Source organism: Liolophura sinensis, chromosome 7, assembly GCF_032854445.1.
Source record: "Liolophura sinensis isolate JHLJ2023 chromosome 7, CUHK_Ljap_v2, whole genome shotgun sequence".
Taxonomy (NCBI): domain Eukaryota; kingdom Metazoa; phylum Mollusca; class Polyplacophora; order Chitonida; family Chitonidae; genus Liolophura; species Liolophura sinensis.
In genome coordinates this window covers 25,862,037-25,882,349 of record NC_088301.1, presented here as the reverse complement: position 1 = coordinate 25,882,349, position 20,313 = coordinate 25,862,037, and the positions used below count along the sequence as shown (strand labels likewise).

The 20,313-nt window shown below is 37.8% G+C and overlaps 1 protein-coding gene across 1 annotated transcript in view; it reads left to right on the top strand.

Moving 5' to 3' along the window:
- LOC135470221 (general transcription factor 3C polypeptide 3-like) overlaps positions 1-20,313 on the top strand; it is a 47,894-nt gene that overhangs the window by 5,232 nt on the left and 22,349 nt on the right. Inside the window, exons 7-24 of the mRNA XM_064749037.1 lie at positions 166-242; positions 723-837; positions 2,050-2,216; positions 3,294-3,381; positions 4,175-4,233; positions 5,474-5,574; positions 6,354-6,441; positions 7,830-7,976; positions 8,982-9,162; positions 9,802-9,833; positions 10,971-11,100; positions 11,674-11,760; positions 12,968-13,026; positions 14,443-14,547; positions 15,994-16,080; positions 17,902-18,000; positions 18,599-18,674; positions 19,331-19,455. Coding sequence (XP_064605107.1) covers positions 166-242; positions 723-837; positions 2,050-2,216; positions 3,294-3,381; positions 4,175-4,233; positions 5,474-5,574; positions 6,354-6,441; positions 7,830-7,976; positions 8,982-9,162; positions 9,802-9,833; positions 10,971-11,100; positions 11,674-11,760; positions 12,968-13,026; positions 14,443-14,547; positions 15,994-16,080; positions 17,902-18,000; positions 18,599-18,674; positions 19,331-19,455 — 1,823 coding nt within the window. The remainder of the gene's footprint in view (positions 1-165; positions 243-722; positions 838-2,049; positions 2,217-3,293; positions 3,382-4,174; positions 4,234-5,473; positions 5,575-6,353; positions 6,442-7,829; positions 7,977-8,981; positions 9,163-9,801; positions 9,834-10,970; positions 11,101-11,673; positions 11,761-12,967; positions 13,027-14,442; positions 14,548-15,993; positions 16,081-17,901; positions 18,001-18,598; positions 18,675-19,330; positions 19,456-20,313) is intronic.

The following is a 20,313-nucleotide window of genomic DNA, read 5'->3' as shown; positions in this document are numbered from 1 at the left end:
TTGAGACAAGAGGGATTGAAAGGTATGTTAACTGTGTGCCAAATTCATGAAATTCAAAAGACCTAAAATAAGTACATTTTTTTTTTTTACACAAATTGTATTTTATTTTTTTTTAAATAGTCAAATTAATGTCATTAATTGTACTAAATAATTTGATGTTTTCAGCCCCGATGGCAGCTGAGCCTTTCCAAACCCTGGGTCTACTGTACGAAGAACTTGGGGACATGCAGAAATCCATGCAGGTATGGAACCCTCTGGGCCATTTTTCACATGTGTTGAAATGAATCAGGTAATACTTTCGCAGCCTTTTCTTTTTAAGATGAGGGCATTTGCTACAACCCCTCTCCTGCTCAAAAGAAATGCAAACTGTTGACAGACAGAGATGGTTTTTTTTTGTTAAAGCTTGTGTTCTAACTTGTAACGTGTAAGTATTTAGTTAGAATACAACTAAAGTTACTAAAGTTTGTTACATGTAGTCCCTGAAGTGCAGTGGTTCTGTCTCCTGTATGGTTCTCATTGGGTGTGAAAATGCACTATTAGAAAGTCTTGGAAAATTAGAGGAAAAAATATAAGGCCCTTGAAATCCTTGAAAAACAAACTAGGGCCTTGATGCCAAAAAATCTAAATGTAACTAGACATGTATATCTGGTCTTGTAAAAGTTGCAGTCATTTGTAAAGTGCTGTGTGTGTAAAAGAGCCTTTTATCTTTATTGTTCTTGTAGTTTTCTTTGATTGCTGCACATCTGAGGCCCCAGGACTCAGAGGAGTGGGGGAGGCTGGCAGAGATTTCTGTTGAGATGGGGGAACTTAAACAAGCAGTCACCTGCTTCACCAAAGGTATTTTCCTGCATGAAACTGTCTAAAGTTAGAAAGTTTGACTCTCAACTATAACCATCGAAATATGTGAGACTAAACCAAACAAGCTCAGATCCAAGCGCTCAACACTGTTTCGGTATGTGGAATAAACCCTAGTTTTTCAACCTTTTCCATCACCTCTGCAAGCAATATTTTGAAACAGTCTGATAGAACTATCAGGTGTAGAGAAATAATTTGCACGATTTTATGAAGCTTGCATCTTTGATGACGCAAACAAATCATTTTTAATGTTATTTTCGTAATGACTGTATGCATAAATTCAACCCCAAAAAAGTACTTTAGTGGTTGAAGAGGTTGAAGATTTACAGTAAGCATATTTGTTTTTTTGTTCCACATCAGACAAAATACTCCAGTTTTCACTGGACAGCAAGAGTCATGTGGGAAATGTGTATATTCCCGTATCCTGCAGACTGTGCCATATGCACCAGTTGAGTAGGTGATCAGACAAAATACTCCAGTTTTCACTGGACAGCAAGAGTCATGTGGGAAATGTGTATATTCCCGTATCCTGCAGACTGTGCCATATGCACCAGTTGAGTAGGTGATCAGACAAAATATTCCAGTTTTCACTGGACAGCAAGAGTCATGTGGGGAATGTGTATATTCCCGTATCCTGCAGACTGTGCCATATGCGCCAGTTGAGTAAGTTATCGACTTTTGTTTGGCTTCGAAAACAATAACGTCTCTGAAGCAACTTGCCTAAATTCGTTATTCCTCGTGGTTACTGTAGGAAAAATTGGTGGATCGAAGCTGAGCTGAATATGAGGATCACTGACTCTATATATTTTCTCATCTTTTCACAGAATAACCATGGAACGAATAATATGTTCCATTTGAGAGAGCAGCTCTGGCTGAGTGGTTAATATGCTTGCCTTTCATTAGCTGAGTCACAGGAAAACCTGCGTTCAGTCCCATTCTTGGACAGGGAAATTTCTAGACTGTAATACTTCTCATTGTTTTTTGTGAGAAAGGCCTCTTTGTGAGAAAGGCCTCCAAAGGTTTAATCCAAATTCTCCAGACTCCACCATCCATAATCCTGATCGTGGTAGAATTGAAGCATTCCTGAGAGTTTCAGCACCAAGTGAATAAAATATAGGGATTAATTTTCTGTTTGTTTATTTACCAAAAGCAGTATTCATGTGTATATTTACTGATATTTTCTATGTTGTGCAGCTCTGAAATACGACCCTACAAACATAGCGTATGCCACAGAAAGGTGTGCACTGTTAGAACAACTGAAGGAGCCCAAGAAAGTGCTGGAGGGCTTTCACTACATCCTGAAAATTTTGCCCAAAACCGAGGGGGACAAGTACTTACAGATTGCCAGGGACATGGCCAAGGTTTGTGCTCAGTATTTTGACCCTTTTGAGATTCTACAGGCAACATTTTGTACTGCTTATGTCCCTGTTTTTAGAATGTTATCACATTGCCCACTTACTCCGATAGCACATTTGGTAGAGCGTCTGCTCCGGAAGGTGGTAGATCCAGGGACAATCCTGGGCCGGGATACACGTAAGGCCTTAAAAGAGGAAGTTGTATCTGCGTAGCTTGGCGTTTGTCATGAAGGGGATAGACTGGTTGACCCGTTTCAGCATAATGGCTGGGGCGGGGCAGCTTACTTGCCTTCGGTCTCAGTGAAGCAGCACTAGATAAAAGAGCAGTGGAAATCTGTCTTTGCAACAAGGAGGCACATCACTTGCACTCTAAGGATTCCTTCATTGTCATGTGACTGAAATATTGTTAAGTACGGTGTTAAACCCCAAGCGCTCACTCACTCGCTTATTCAATTACTGTTCCTGTTTCTATTAGTGTAAATGCTATAGTACTATATTGTATGCATGTATTTATGCTTGGGGTTTTATGTCAAAGAAATTTTCGGTCATATAACTACAAGGAGTCCTTCAGTGTGTGTATGTACATGTGTACTGTGTCTTTTTGTGGCAAGGCGAGTCCAAGCCACCAAAGTGCTTCTGCCAGAGACACCAGACATAACGCGCAACCTAGTCACATTATACTGACACCAGGCCAACTAGTCCTGCTTCCTTGCTCTAACCTTGCTTGTCCCAAGTGATCCAGCAACTAACACCATTTTTAACATCTTAGTATGACTTGACCTGGCTTTGATCCTAGATTTATTTATTTATTTATTTATTGGATTGGTGTTTTACACTGTACTCAAGAATATTTCTCTTATACTACGGTGGCCAGCATTACGGTGAGAGGAAACTGGGCAGAGCCAGGGGGAAACCCACGGCCATCCACAGGTTGCTGGAAGATCTTCCCACGTACCTCCGGAGCGGAAGCCAGCATGAGCTGGACTTGAATTTAACTTTGATCCTAGATCTTCTTGCGGATGCTTGAAACATAAAGCAGTTTTGTCCTGAAGTGTGTTCATGTGTTAATCTCTCACATTACAGGTGTATCATGAGAGCAGTGAGGCAGAGAAGGCGATACAAACCCTGAGAGAGGCATTTAAGGAGCATCCCAACAAGATAACCTCAGAGGGTCAGTTCTTATGTTGGTCATGAATGTAACGTAGATACGATTCTGAAAATTCTGAAAGGTTTTAAAATTTAAATGAAAAAAAAATTTTTCTTATTTACAGAACTGTATTTGTAAACCTTCAGATGTATTTGAAATAGTTGTTTGAAATGGCTGTTTCCTGTATACATTTAGGTTATCACCTGTCATTTTTAATATTCATTTTTTTTAGCTAAAAAAACTACTTTGGCCTAAAACTTTTTTTTATTTTAAATGTACAATCCATTTGAATCCAGTGAAGTTGTTTTGTCTATGACATGTCTAAGATTATGTTACAGGATTTAGAGGAAAGAGTCACAAGGGCTGGGCAATGTCCTAAATGTCCTGGGCATGTGTCCTAAATGTTACTGCTCTCTCAAATAAATTAATCATTATAGAGCATACATCGATTCCATGGGGAAGTGAATGCAGTGTTAGGCAAATTGAGGCATTTGATGTACACACATTGTCTCACCAATGCGGTCGCTGTGAGTTCAAGTCCAGCTCATGCTGGCTTCCTCTCTGGCCGTGTGTGGGAAGGTTTCTCAGCAACCTGCGAATAGCTGTGGGTTTCCCCTGGGCTCTGCCTGGTTTCCTCCCACCATAATGCTAGCCGCCAGTGCATAAGTGAAATATTCTTGAGTATGGCATAAAACACCAATCACATAAATAAATAAATAACATTGTATTTTAGCCAAAAGGACTGTTTCAGATCCTCTTTCAAGTTGTAGTAAGTTTGATTTCAAAGTCACTATATTACTTCATCCATCCATTTCAGATGTCAACTTACTGCTGGAACTTTTGATGTCCCAAAAGATGTATAAGGTGTCGTTAGAGGTGATATGCTCTTCATTCATTGATAAAAAGTAGTTTACAATTACTAATACAGCCAATCTTAATACCTGTTGATACATCTTTCGTTTTCTGTGAATTTGTGGGTCTTGGTCGGGGTTGAATTATTCCTAAGACTTGAGTCTTGGCAATTTTGCTAGATCATGGAAATGGTTTCTCAGATAAAGAATTTTTTTGAATCCCCTGTTTGTATTGTTGTTGGGGCTTTGGTGGCAACACACGTTGGACAGTGCTGTCTCATGTGGTCGTACATGAAGTTCGCATGATCACTAGTGCCAAAATTAAAACATTGTTTGTTTGATGTTACAAGCCCTTTAGAACAAATGAGGGTAGGTAAGTTGTTTTCTTTTTTTTTTTTCTGCAGAAGGGAGGAACAGTGGTAGAATGCTTTTCAAATGATTGATCATAATTAAACTTCATGTGCATTGATAAGAACACAGCACTAAATTATATCACCCAATATGTAAGGCAATTCTCAAAATAAATATTCTTAGATCTTTACAATAAAATTAACAGGTAAACATTTGTCAAACATTTTCATGAGTACTAGGGCCTAATTTAAATCAACAGTTCGTGCTAGCATTTCAGGTCTTGTACGGAGGGGGCGAGCATGTGAAAATATAACCAAAATCCTGTCAAGCTTATTCTTTTGACAGTGAAGTGGAAGCTCATGAATGTGTCAAATCAAATGTATAGTGAGAAACCTGTTTCCATTCTCCTAAGCTGTGAGATTTAGATTTGATAACTTCTTCTGTTAACAAGCACCTTCACAGCCTCTTGACTGGCCCAGATAGCACAGTTGTTAGAGCGTCCGCTTCAGGACCGGTAGATCCGGGATCAATCCTTGATCGAGTCACACCTAAGACTTTAAAAGAGGAAGTTATAACTTCCTTGCTTGGCGTTCAGCATGAAGGGGATAGTGCAACGACTGGTTGACCCGCATCAGTATAATGGCTTGGGCGGGGCTGCTTACTTGCCTTCAGTAGGTCGTCTCAGTGAAGCAGCACTAAATAAAAGAGCGGTGGAAATCTGTCCTGCAACAAGGAGGCACATTACACGTACATGCACCCTAAGGATTGATTTGTCATCATATGACTGAAAAATTGTTGAGTACGACGTTAAACCCCAAGCACTCACTCACTCACTCACTCACAGCCTCCTGTAATGCTCTGCTGTGACATATACCTATATCTAACTAACATTGGAATTGTTGTCATGTTTACAGATCTTAATGAAGCACTGTGGGGTTGTGTTTTACTTGGCTGATGATACAAAATGGCTGGGCACAGACGAGACTGGTGCTCTAGACACAGAAAAACTGACAAGGTAGAAAAATCCATTCCACAGAAGTTAATCCCAGAATAATGGAGAAGAATGACAAATTATAAGTAATAGTTGTACGTTAATCACAATGGCTGCTGTCTGCTAGCAAACAGTGCTAAAGCAGAACCATGTATTGAATTGAAAGTAATTTCCAAATTTCTCCAATGATTTCTAACTTGATCTTAATCCAATATGTTGTGAGAAAAAATTATGTTCTGTCTGAATACTTGTATGTCCAAAGTAGAAGTATTTTATTGTTATGACAGCTCAGATATATGCTTATGTCTGGGCCCATATTTTTCCAACGTCTTTTCAAGTTGCTCTAGGAAGTTTCAAATTTGTACATTTGCTTTTTGACTGCAGAACAAGGTACCAGCCACAATTTGAGTTCTTACCTCTTCTGATTATTAAGGATTGCAATTTATGATTTATGTCTTATGTTACTTGATAAATACAGGGCCTGACCTATATCTTTTTTTTTCTTGATGCCTATTTCATCATATATATACTGAGAAGGGCTTATGATTTACGTGCCTAGCAGTTTGTCAGTTTAAGCTAAAAAAAAAAACTGCATTGTTGTGACATTTTTAAATACATAGATGTGTATGTAAACAAAATTTGATATACACGTACTTTAGACCTTTCCCATTCAACTTCTGGTAAGTGCTTGCATTCTTCTCATTATGGTCTTGAATGAAGAAAAAGAGAGAAAATTTGTTAATTTGCATTCATGTCAAATATGAGGAATTGTATACCATTAATATTGTGTTTCCATTCGACAGGTGTACTGTGTCTGAATGGTTACCTATAGACCTGAGGGTGAAGCTGGTGGTGTGTCTGATACACCTAGAGCTATATGAGTTAGCCAAGGTTTGTAACACTGGTGTGGAAGTTAATGGTTACCTATAGACCTGAGGGTGAAGCTGGTGGTGTGTCTGATACACCTAGAGCTATATGAGTTAGCCAAGGTTTGTAACACTGGTGTGGAAGTTAATGGTAACCAATAGACTTGAGGGTAAAGCTGGTGGTTACCTATAGCCTTGGGGGTGAAGCTAGGTGGCCTGTGTGATACACCTTGAGCTGTGGGAGTTAGACAAATTTTGTAATGTTTACATGGACATACAACTATTCAGTTGTGTTTGCTATTACTGGTTGGATATTTCTTTTGAGAATGGATGTACATAAATACATAGGTATGCTAGATTGTCCCCCAGAATTGTGTAAAACACATGCGGAGCGAATGAAAAATGTCTGAAAGTAAGAAATCATACATAAATGTAATTATCAGTGCACAGCCTGTAGAAAAACTCAGTGTGTATATTATGGTACCTTGTGCAGTGATAGTGTTTGGCAGAATTTGGCATGTATTTTGCAGCACCTGTTAGGGTGATACTATGTGTGTGCGTATTTGGCAGTACCTGTTACCACGATATTGTATGTGTATCCGGCAGCACCTGTTACCAAGATATTGTATGTGTATCCGGCAGTACCTGTTACCAAGATATTGGATGTGTATCCGGCAGTACCTGTTACCAAGATATTGTATGTGTATCCGGCAGCACCTGTTACCAAGATATTGTATGTGTATCCGGCAGTACCTGTTACCAAGATATTGTATGTGTATCCGGCAGTACCTGTTACCAAGATATTGTATGTGTATCCGGCAATACCTGTTACCAAGATATTGTATGTGTATCCGGCAGTACCTGTTACCAAGATATTGTATGTGTAGATATTGTATGTGTATCCGGCAGTACCTGTTACCAAGATATTGTATGTGTATCCGGCAGTACCTGTTACCAAGATATTGTATGTGTAGATATTGTATGTGTATCCGGCAGTACCTGTTACCAAGATATTGTATGTGTATCCGGCAGTACCTGTTACCAAGATATTGTATGTGTACCCTAATTCTTCAATCTTTTCAACCGCCTCTGCAACCAATATTTAGAAACATTCTGAGAGAGTGTGGAGCAAATACTTTGCACAGTTTTAAGAAGCTAACACCTTTAACGACACACAGAAATCAGTTTGGGCATAATTTACATAATAATTGTACGCATAAATTTCCACTTAAAAAAGTGCATTGGTGGTTGAAAAATGAAGTTTCACAGTATTTGGCAATACCTGTTACTGTACCATAATTCTGCGTGTGCAATTTGCAGTACATCTTACAGTAATATTGTGCGTATTTTTGTACTAGCTGATACTGGGATACTGTGTGTGTATTTTACTGTACCAGTGTGTGTATTTTGCAGTATGTGCGCTCGCCCCTCCAGGAGGAATCTGCCGAGTCTAGTGGTGACCTGTATCTGGATGTAGCTGAGGCTTACATGCACCTGGGTCGATACAAAGACGCCAGGCCCATCCTGGAGATGCTTGTCAAAACCAAGAACTACTCCCTGGTAAGCACTGTATCACAAAACTGCATCCAGCGGAGATGACAGACAACTTTACAAGGCTCTTCGAGTCTGTGATGGCTGGGGAGGAGCTTACAAGGGGAAGGGAGGGGGAGGGGGTTGTAATTAAAGTCTTGAAATTTCATGTAAAAATTTGTGGGCTTTGTCAGGAAGTGAGCATTATTTATCAGATGGCTGAAATTGTTGATAGCAATCGATAGTGGAGGAAACCACTGGGAGATGTGCCACTAAGGTACCTGACAGATCTCCTGACCTAAAGCCATCTCTTCCAGACTGAGATGGTTAACACAGTGACCCTGGAGCCTCTCACCAATGCGGTCGGTGTGAGTTCAGCAAGGTCCAGCACATGCTGGCTTCCTCTCCGTATGTGGGAAGGTTTACCAGCAACCTATGGATGGCCATGGGTTTCCCCCGGTTGCCTCCCACCATAATGCTGGCCGCCATTGTATAAGTGAAATATTCTTGAGTACTGCTTAAAACACCAATCAAATAAAATAAATAAATGAGGCTGTAGCAGTTGTTTTCAATTAAAATTATTGTTTCTATTAAAGTATACATGAAAAGCTTAGTTTGATATTTTTGAATAGGGAGTGTATGAAGTGGCCTAACCTATACAAATACACAACAGTTTCTTGGCTTTCTTCATGGGGCATGGAAATGGCTTTGAACAACAGTTTCCCCAGTGGTTGGCCCCAGCGATGATGCCGGAAATTAAGTGACCTTCTGTGATAGCTGTCAAAACATTTTTGTTGGGAGGAAAGCCTGAATGGGGGTGCAATTCTTAGTATGTTACTCTGTGACATCATTTGCAAATATATCCTACCCTTGATGGAGAATGTGTATAAAATAGAAGGGTTATTAAAGAATATATAATATATCTCAAAAATGAAGATTTTTTTCCAAATTTTATTGACATATCTTTCCTCGTTGCCGTTAGAGGCTTGATTTTATAATACCTTTTCATATATCCTTTACTCTGCTTTGTGGTAGGCTGCAGTGTGGCTGCGCTATGCGGAGTGTCTTAGCATCCTGGGCGAGGTAGATCGGTCAGAAGAGGCCTATGCTAAGGTGGTTGAGCTGGCCCCCAATCACACCGAGGCTCGTGTAGCCTTGTCTAACCTTCAGCAGCAGATGGGTAGAGCTGATGAGGCAATACGCACCCTCACCACAGGTAAATCCCCCCAGTGTCATCCCAGATATTTTTGTAGCCTCCAATCTTTACATATTATTTTCTTGAATTTAAGTAAAGAATTTGATCAGTTCTGAAGCCTTTACTTTTGAGAAAAAAAAGGGATATAGTATTCATAAAAGTTTGGATTTCTGAAGTATGAAAACAAATTTGCAGTAAAAATTTTGCAAGGTCATGCAGAAATAATTTTTTCTTCAGCTTTTGACTAATATAACATCAGACAAGAAGACAATGGGATATAACTTTACCAGAAGTGCAATAGCTATCCGATTTTAAGCAGAACCATCACAATTGTAATTAAATAGTCTTTAATTGAAAGTTGATATTGGACTGAATGTCTTTGGTGTGTTATAAATAAGTTCTAATGTACAAATAACACATTTGTGGTACACAGGAAGGTCTGTCAGCAATCTGTGGATGGTTGTGGGTTTCCCCCAGGCTGTGCTCGGTTTCCTCTTGCCATAATGCTGGCCACCGTCATATAAGTGAATTATTGAGCACTGCCTAAAACAGTAATCAAATAAATATGTGAATACATATTTGACAATGTAAGATATACAGGTATGTTGAAAACCTCTCAATGTGTGTAAATGTGTATTGTTGTCATTCCTGTCTTTACAGAGATGGTAGAGCAAGCACCACTGACTAACGAGGTTAGTTGACAATCTGGAATTCCTATACGTGAAGTATCATATCCTTGTAATGTCATAAAAATACATGTACAGAATACATCTCTAGCATCAAATTTAGGTTTGAAAACTAAAATGATCTGATTAGGTTTTTGATACATATATATATATATACCGAAAATCTGCTAGGGGGAAGGCCTGCAGCAACCTGCGGATGGTCATGGGTTTCCTCTGCTCTCTGCCTGGTTTCCTCCAACCATAATGCTGGCTGCCGTCGCATAAGTGAAATATTATGGCGTAAAACACCAGTCAAATAAATAAATAAATTTAAAATCTGCTTGGGTGACAGTAAGGGATAAATGAGGCTTGTGTGACCATTCACAGAGTTTGGTTTTAGTTGAAGATCAGTGAGAGAGTATTTGAGTAACAGACCATAGACCGGTGGTTTACACCAGGCGCTCCAGGTTTTCTCCATCCATGTTACATTTACACTGGCTGCTGTCATATACCCTAAAATTTCACCTCAAAATTGCATTTTGATAGGCAAATGAATGTCATGGAATATAATCTTGGTGCTGAGGCTTACGATTTTCCAGTAGAATATCTATTGTATAGAATATATCCCCAGCTAGCCTCAAAACTCCTTCTAAAATCAATAGAACTCTTAGAATCAGGCCAATTGGCTGAAATTTATGGTCATTTCAGGTAAATGAGAAAGTCTTCAGAACATCACTGAACAACGATCAAAAGAATTGAGGAAGAAGAAAAAGCCCCCTATGACATTTTGATTGAGATGAAAAAATGAGATGGTCAAATGTTTGAATGAGTTGATGCAAAAGTGGCTGTTTTTTCACACTTCCTATTAAGATGTTGTAAATAACATGGAAGAAGTAAGAAATTTTGTCAATAAACACAGTTGTTTTCGAGAAAGTCTGTTTAACAATGCCAACAGCATAGAAAAAATAAAACCGGTAGCAAATAACCAAACTTTGAAAGCAGAGTTTTTGTTAATATCTGTCCACAAAGAAATTTCAGAGTGTCAAGGCCCATTAAATAGATCTGAAGTGGATCTGAAACAAAAAATAACCAGTTTGTTCATGGTCTTGAGAACAGTTTCATTTGTGCTTTTGCTTAACATTAACTGTTTCTTTGTCTGACCAGGAGCGATGGTTGTTGTTGCACAAGTGTATGATGCTCTACTCCCACAAGAAACTTGACGAGTTTATCAGCAATGGTAAAAAACTAATCATCAGTCATATGCAGGAGCTATACAATCCAGAGTGCTTCAAGGGTAAGTAAATCAGTCTGTTTGGCTATAGACACGATTTTGTCCAGTTCTGCTCTGATTTCCATGAAAATTTTAGATATCTCTTCCCCATGATTAAAACTTATGCACATGTAAGTTTTAAATGCAGTTTGTATCAGTATTTTCATGGTCTCCCCGAACTTACTGCACTGGTTGTCGTGACATTTCTCACCTTCAAAATTTTCTTGAAAAATCCTTTCATTATTTACACCAGTTACCCCAGGGTCCAGTTGTTTGAAAGTGTATTAGCTAATAATGGTACTAAGCCATATTTTATATTCAAAAATTAAGCCAAACTCGGCAGTTTACACAGCTCTGCAAAGTCAAAGTATAACGGCTTTAGTTCATTTTTATAATACTGTTACACAATTTTTTTTTCAGCAAAGTACAAAAGTGAAGACTTGGCTTAAAGTTAAAATCAGTCTTAAACCAGTTTGGAACAACCAGGCCCAGGTTCTTAGCATAGTGATGATTTTTCTTGCGTATGCTTATAGCCAAAAGGTCATCTGCATTCTAGTTGTCATGCGATTAGTTCAGTCTTTTTCTCTGTTCATGCAGTTGTTCTGTCATATCACACACCAAAGCACAGAATAGAAGCCTTGAGAATGCTGGCTAAAAACAAACCAGACCTGATGAAAACAAAAAGTAAGTCCTCTTGTATGTGTAAAAAAAACATATTTCTGACTGTAGTCAAATGGTGTGGTATACCACAAGCTGAGACGTGTAAAAGTAATAGAAGAACCTATTGATGTCAGTGCTGAAATCTTTGCTGGTTTCTTGGTGTTATACACTGTGCAAGGTGCAATTGAGCAGTTTCATTAAGACGCACTTTGGTTGCTTATGTAGGTTAATGACGAAAAAAAAAAAAGGAAAAAAAAAAGTTCCCTAAAGTTCCTGTTGCTAAAGTTTCCAACATCTTTTATGATTCCTGATTTTGAACATTAGTTTGTTACCATGTATGCTTGTATATGTCACACTGTAATATCATTACCATTATTCCATGTATATACTCTATTATATATGTCACACTGTAATATCATTACCATTATTCCATGTATATACTCCATTATATATGTCACACTGTAATATCATTACCATTATTCCATGTATAAACTCCATTATATAACATTCTACTTTTCATGGGATAGAACAAACTCTTGCGAGCTTTTTTATTCCTGCCAAATGTATCACACATGTATACCTATGTATTTAATTTAAGGTTTATGGTGAACAAAAAATGAAATGAAAATGAAAGGTGTGAAGAGCAGATAAATCTTCAAGAGGATTGTGATATCATTATATTGGAAAAGTAGATCAAGACAACGATGTTGAAGGATAGGGGTGTGAGCCAAGCTGGCCCAGAGTTTCTGGAAAGCTCATCAATGATGAAATTTCTGCTCATTTGCAGAAAAGATTTAAAAAATGAGTGATTAATTATAAAGAGATATAAAATATATGTATATCTCAAAAGGTTTTCCAGCAACCTGCAGATGGTCGACGGTTTCCCCTGGGCGCTACCCGGTTTCCTCCCACCATAATGCTGGCCGCCGTCGTATAAATACAGTATTCTTGAGTGCGGCATAAAACACCAATCAAATAAATAAATAAATATACCTCAAAAATGAAATTTTTAAAAAAACTTGATTGCCCTAAAATCATCATCATTGTTTTATAGTTCCTTTTCAGGTGTCCTTTAGATAAGATAAGATAATTCAGCATTAAACTGTGGGCATGTGAATGCTGCAACCAATCAGCTAGCCAGCTCAAACTCCTGTGTCCCTTTGTCCACTTCTGTCACATTTTCATTCTCAACATTTCAGTCTTACATGTACATTTGCTTGTTTCATTTCAGATCCCTCTACAGCTGGAAAAGGTTTGTCCAAAGATGAATTGTGGGATATATTTGTGAAGGTATGTTATTGACTGTAATCTTTTCAACTGAGCCTCTCACTACAATATTGAGGGGCTTTCGTAGCTCAGTTGGTTAGCGCACTAGATTAGCGTAATGATCCAGGAACCTCTCACCATTGAGGTCGCTCTGAGTTCAAGTCCAGCACATGCTGGCTTCCTCTCCGGCTGAAATATTCTTGAGTACAGTGTAAAACAGTGTCAAATCTTAGCCAGCTGAACGTGGGAAAGTCTGCCAGCAACCTGCCGATGGTATCTGTTTCCCTCGGGCTCTGCCTGGTTTCCTCCCACTATAACGCTGGTTGCCGTCGTATAAGTGAAATATTCTCGACTACGGTGTAAAACACCATTAATATAAATCACTACAATATTGTTGAAATATCTGTGCTGCAGATGTGGCGTTTAGTTGCAATCATTCAGTCGTTTCAGTTCGAGCCATAATAATTTTTCTGCAGATTCTGTAGGTTTTCTCTAATGAAGTGGTGTCCGGCTGTACATGGAATGTCTTCAGCGCCTGCGGATACTCTTTGGTTTCCCCTTGGTTCTGCACGATTTTCTCTCGCCATAATGCTGGGTGCTGTCATATAAATGAAATATTCTTGAGTACGGCGTTAAACATCAGCGAGCTAACTAAATAAATAAATCTAATGAAATGGTGGATATACAGTGCTAGATTTCAACAACATAATGTTCATTTTGCAACCAACATGGTTAGTTTGGTTTTTTTGGACTAAAAGTACTAGAAAAATTCTACATCGGGTATTGACCAGGGTGGGTGGAGGTTTCAAATCCAGCTCTCACTGTTTAGACTGCAGCTTTAAATTAGAAGGTTTCCCAGGTTTCTTTGTGCACTCTGATTTCCAACAAACATAAACCTGTCTGTGGCTGTAGTAGTGCCCGGTTTCCTCCCACCATAATGCTGGCCGCCATCGTATAAGTGAAACATTCTTGAGTACGCCGTAAAATACCAATCAGATAAATAAATAAATCATAAAGCTGACTTTATATAAGTGTAATGTTGTTGAATATGGCTTAAGCACCAAGGAAATAAATCAATAAAATCAATGTGATGTAATGAAAGAATTTATAAAAGTTGTTACTCAATGCTTTCCTGGGTCCTTGATGTTGAGACTATATATACGTGTACATGTCCTGTGGAACATGAGTTATACCCCCTTGTAAATGCAGTGCAGGAATCTTAATTGTGCGATTGCGTCACTGTTTTTGTTCATTTGCATTTTTGTGTGGAGTTCTCATGTGAACAATATATGTTAAAACTTCAGTAAGATTGTTCAAATTTGATACACACATTCTTATAAATAAGCTGAATCACCTTTGAAGAACACTGCTTTATTTACTTATTTACATTTTTTGTTGTTGTTGTTTTTTGTGCATTGTCTGTGTTTTCTTGTCCCCCAGGTGTTTGACGTTCTGGTAGAAGAAGGAAAACTTAGTGAGCTAGAGGAACTGGCAGTTCTGGGCCTCTCCTGTCCTCTTTTTACCTCTGATGAAACCATGGCCAGGGTCAGTCAGTCTTAACAAGTCCACATTGTGTACAATTTAAAATGAGACTTGCGTTAATGTTCAATTAATAACGCTGGCTTCCTCTCTGGCCGTATGTGGGAAGGTCTCCCAGCAACCTGCAGATGGTCATGGGTTTCCCCCGGGTTTCCACGCACCATAATGCTGGCCGTCGTCGTATAAGTTAAATATTCTTGAGTATAGCGTAAAACACCAATCAAATAAATAAACAAATAAATCAGTTAATAACATTACAAAAGAAAAGAAAGCTTTGAACATTTCCGCTCATCTTGAGCTAAAACTTCGCTCTTCGCCTCGGCTGATTGGCTCCATCATTAAGGGTGGAAATTACATGAAAATTAAAGTTCACATAAAAGTTAAATAAAGTTCACATAAAAGTTAAATAAAGGTCACATAAAAGTTAAATAAAGTTCACATAAAAGTTAAATAAAGGTCACATAAAAGTTAAATAAAGGTCACATGAAAGTTAAATAAAGTTCACATGAAAGTTAAATAAAGTTCACATAAAAGTTAAAGTTCACATGAAAGTTAAATAAGGTTCACACAATAGTTAAATAAAGTTCTCATAAAAGAGCACAAAAAGTTAATTGTAAAACAGCTCTTCAATATTTTTTTTCCGTTTTTTGATATTTATGTTCTCAAGATATTCATAAATATTATCATCATTCAGATTAAATGCATATGTTTGAATATAAACAATTAATTTACATTCAAATAAATTTATTAGACATGCATCACATTCTTATTTAAAACATTATTATTCGAAGACAATATATACCAAGAGTTTCAAATACCCCTTTCTCCTGAAAGAAAAAAATATTAAAGACTATAGTTTTTATGCTCTTTCATGTGACATTGGCATTGTTTTTCTGTTTTTTTTCCTCCTTTATTCACAGCTTGCTTCAGTACACTAATACCTGAATGGTTTAGGCTTCTTGATAGAATTCAGTTCCCTTTGGCTTGGTTACAAGTCTTTATATGAAGAGGGGCCTCCTTGGCTCAGTTGGTTAACGCGCTAGCGCAGCGTAATGGCCCAGGAGTCTCTCACCAATGTAGTCGCTGTGAGTTTAAGTACAACTCATACTGGCTTCCTCTCCAGCCGTCTTCCAGTAACCTGCAGATGGTCGTGGGCTCTGCTCGGTTTTCACCCACCATAATGCTGGCCGCCGTCATATTAGTGAAATATTCTTAAGTACGGCGTAACACACCAATCAAATAAATAAATAAATAAATTTATAAGAAGATTAACATTTAGATACAAATAATTTATCGTGTTCTGGTTTCTCCAGGCATTGATCTGTTTCCTCCACCCATTGTTGATAATTCTGTCTCTTCATGTATGCAGCAAAAAAATAGCTTAAGTTTGGTGTAAACACCAGGAAAATAAATGAAAGAAATGATCTTTCTAATCTCTTTCTGATTCTGCAGGAAACTGAAGATATGTGTGTATTGGCATTTATGATGAACAAGAACGGACAGTTTGCCTACAGATTTGTCAAGGAAATCTGTTTGAGGGTAAGAAATCTTCGGTAAAATTCCGGGTTGTGTTATGATGTACAGGTTGCAGTGACTGGCCTGAATTTTATATTCACCTAAGGGAGTGACGTCATTTGTGATCATCAGAGGGGTAATGCATGTTTGCTGTAAAGTCTACTGGTCAGCTACCTTCTATTTTTGTGGAAGGCCTGTTGGTCGAGTGGTCTAGACGGTTGACATATATTGCTGGCGATTTGTTGCCTTACTCTGAGGTCGCTGGTTCGAAACCTGCAGTGGTCTCAGCCAAATTTCAGCACTAGAATCTATGCTATATTCAGAAAGTGTAATCCCTATTAATGATAATACTGTTTATTTAACTTTTTTCATGAAAATGTCTGACAAAGATGACATTTACTATCACCAGGTCAGATTTTCCAGGTATTTGATGAAAGTGGGTTGGTTTCCATTTTTAGTTTTTACTGTATGAAAATAAAGTATGAGTCATGCATTTCTTTCTTCATTAGTTTAAAAATATGCAAAGGTCATTATTTCTGTGATGAAGTTATTCTGCCTAGCAGAGATGACATTTACTATCAACAAGTCAGATTTTCCAGGTATTTGATGAAAGTGGGGTGGTTTCCATTTTTAGTTTTTACTGTTTGAAAAAAAAGTATGAATCATGCATTTCTTTCTTCATTAGTTTAAAAATATGTAAAGGTCATTATTTCTGTGTTGAAGCTATTCTGCCTAGCAAAACTATGCTTGACATTCAATGCAGACAGAATATTTAACCACATCTCAGTTTTATGAATTAATGTGAATTACATATCTCCCATTTTGGTTTTCAGAAGTTTGATAACATGAATTACATATCTCCCATTTCTGTTTTTAGAAGTTTGATAATGTGAATCACAAATCTCCCATTTCTGTTTTTAGAAGTTTGATAATTTGAATTACATATCTCCCATTTCTGTTTTCCGAAGTTTGATAACGTGAATTACACATCTCCCATTTCTGTTTTTAGAAGTTTGATAATGTGAATCACAAATCTCCCATTTCTGTTTTTAGAAGTTTGATAATTTGAATTACCTATCTCCCATTTCTGTTTTCCGAAGTTTGATAACGTGAATTACACATCTCCCATTTCTGTTTTTAGAAGTTTGATAATGTGAATCACAAATCTCCCATTTCTGTTTGTGGAAGTTTGATAGCGTGAATTACATATCTCCCATTTCTGTTTTTAGAAGTTTGATAATGTGAATTACATATCTCCCATTTCTGTTTGTGGAAGTTTGATAATGTGAATTACATATCTCCCATTTCTGTTTGTAGAAGTTTGATAATGTGAATTACATATTTCCCATTTCTGTTTTTAGAAGTTTGATAATTTGAATTACATATCTCCCATTTCTGTTTTTAGAAGTTTGATAATGTGAATTACATATCTCCCATTTCTGTTTGTAGAAGTTTGATAGCGTGAATTACATATCTCCCATTTCTGTTTTTAGAAGTTTGATAATGTGAATTACATATCTCCCATTTCTGTTTGTGGAAGTTTGATAATGTGAATTACATATCTCCCATTTCTGTTTTTAGAAGTTTGATAACGTGAATTACCTATCTCCCATTTCTGTTTGTAGAAGTTTGATAGCGTGAATTACATATCTCCCATTTCTGTTTTTAGAAGTTTGATAATGTGAATTACATATCTCCCATTTCTGTTTGTGGAAGTTTGATAATGTGAATTACATATCTCCCATTTCTGTTTGTAGAAGTTTGATAATGTGAATTACACATCTCCTATTTCTGTTTGTAGAAGTTTGATAATGTGAATTACATATCTCACATTTCTTCTTTCAGGAGTTTGACAATGTCAATGCGTGGAACCTGTTCTGTCAAGTGATGTTATTCTCGGCAGACCTCCGTCACAACCGCTTCTGTCTGAGACTCAGTATGAGGGTTCGTTCATTGGCTTTGTTTTGATCCTCTAATGTTCTTTTTAAATGTGAATGCTACAAGAATCAGATTTCTTTGAATGTTTTACTTTTTATTCACCCTGATGTCAGTAATCAGCAGCCTGATAGCTGCTTAACGGCCGCAAATATATTATAATTACAATGGGGTATCCTCTCACAACAGGTGGTGCTGGTGTGGCGAAGGACTGGCATGTCACAAGTCTTTTGTTGCCTGATGCAAAACGTGTTGCGTTTGGCGGTTTCATGTGTGACATATTTAGTCTACTCATTGTGACATCGCTCTGTTGACGCTGCAGTGGAATGTCCAGCATCACTGAAATGATGTAATTTGTCCCACTTCGGACTTCCCACGTCGGTATCCAATTATTGTCAGATGCTACCCCATAGTGATAATTGGCAAAACAAAATGGTGCATGTCAGTTTTGCAGAGATCACTGTACGAGGGCATAGCCATTGTGTAATTACCGTCTGCTTGCCTTAGGGATGTGTAAGATTCATTATTGCTTTGCCATTGTAAACAACGTCGTTTTTTCTTCCATGCTTGCTGTGACATTATGAAGTTTTTTTTTCGACTCCCCCAGCATCCGGACCATCTTCAGCTGGGTATTCTTAATGGTCACATCTCCATGGTTTCAGGCAGCTTTAAACACTCAATAGGTAAGGTGGCATCCAGTTGGTTCAACTAAATAAATCATTCTGATAATAAAATAAAAATACTGGATAATGTAATCTTGACATTTTTGATAAAGCCTTGTGTTTGATTTTCTAATGTCAACCCTTTTCAATGCCAGCGTCCTTTTAGTGTAGGAATGATAATGGCACAATACATGTCATCTTTAGCAGATCGACACGCTGAAAGTAGAGAATTAAGGAGATTTCCAGGTTTCTACAGTTCTTTAAGCCAATCAAGCAGTAAGCAGTGAACGGAAACACAGTCTTTCATGTGGCCTTACATGAAGTTCGTGGGGATATCTTTTGCCTTTCGCCACATACATATAAATACATTTGTGCACACATACATGTATATGTGGTGGAAGGTGCACATATTAAGGTATGGACCACTAGCTATGGATCAGAATCCAGCTACAGTACTCCTGCCTCATGGAATTGAGTGAAGGTTCCTCTTTGCTTTTTTCTGTTTTCCTATGCCATTCATTTTGCTTGTCACTTTCTGTTTTCCTTTGGCTTCCATCTCTACCCATAAACCTGGCTGCGGGCATACAAACTAAGTATTGTTGTAATAGTATAGTGTAAAACATTAGCGAAATGCATAAATCAAATAAATGTGATTTTCTTATGCTTGTATATTTTAGGGGAGTACACCAGTGCATTACGGCACGACCCAAACAACGCATTACTTAACCTTTGTATTGGTCTTACCTTTGTTCACATGGCGGCCCAGAAGTTTGCTGACAAGAGGCATGCACTTCTCACACAGGTAGAAAATGTTGTCATTGGTTTTAATAGGGCTGTACTGCATTATCTCCATTAAGATCACTCTTCCATTTAAACAATGCGTTTTTAGAACTACATTTAAGCTGTGGTTAGGTGAGACCTGAAAATAGCTAGTAGCAAGTTCTGAAGTTAAAGCAACCTAGTTTAGTTGAAGAATGACAGGTTTTAATTTTGTAAACTGATTTGAAAAACCCTACATGTATTTATGTTGTACACCACTTTATCTGTAATGCAATAACATGTACTGGCAGTTGTCATCTCATGTAGGTATGAATTTAGAATCCCTCGGGGAATAGAATGTTTATTGTGAAACGGACAGGGGTAAGGAATATTTAATAAATATTAAATCTTAAAATAAACACACGAAATGTACAGAGTATCACCGGGTAAGGCTATAGCTTACCCATCTGTATTATTGCCAGTATGGCTGGAAATGCGTGGACAAAGATCAAATTGAACATCTGAAAACTGGTAATCTGAAGCCTGACCAGAGATATCAGCGTCATAGATGGGAATTTCAACATGGTCTGCTGTGGGTTCAAACTGATACAGCTGTATATTTGCTTCTGTGCATCCCAAAAATGACATTATTTTGATACAAATACCCATGTTATTTAGGCCAGCTGGACTTGCGTTGGCCATCTATGACGTCACCTGCTGAGCCGTACCGGGCTGGCCAGCTGGAGATTGTCTAGGGCAGTAAATCTGTTGTTTTTGATGGATTAAAGTCATTATTAAGTTTCTCAGAAGCCCTCCCGGTCACATACTGTTAAACAGGTTTTAATTAGGGCCTGTAGCTGAATCTGGAAACTAACATCTTTTATTTATGCTCTTTGAGGCA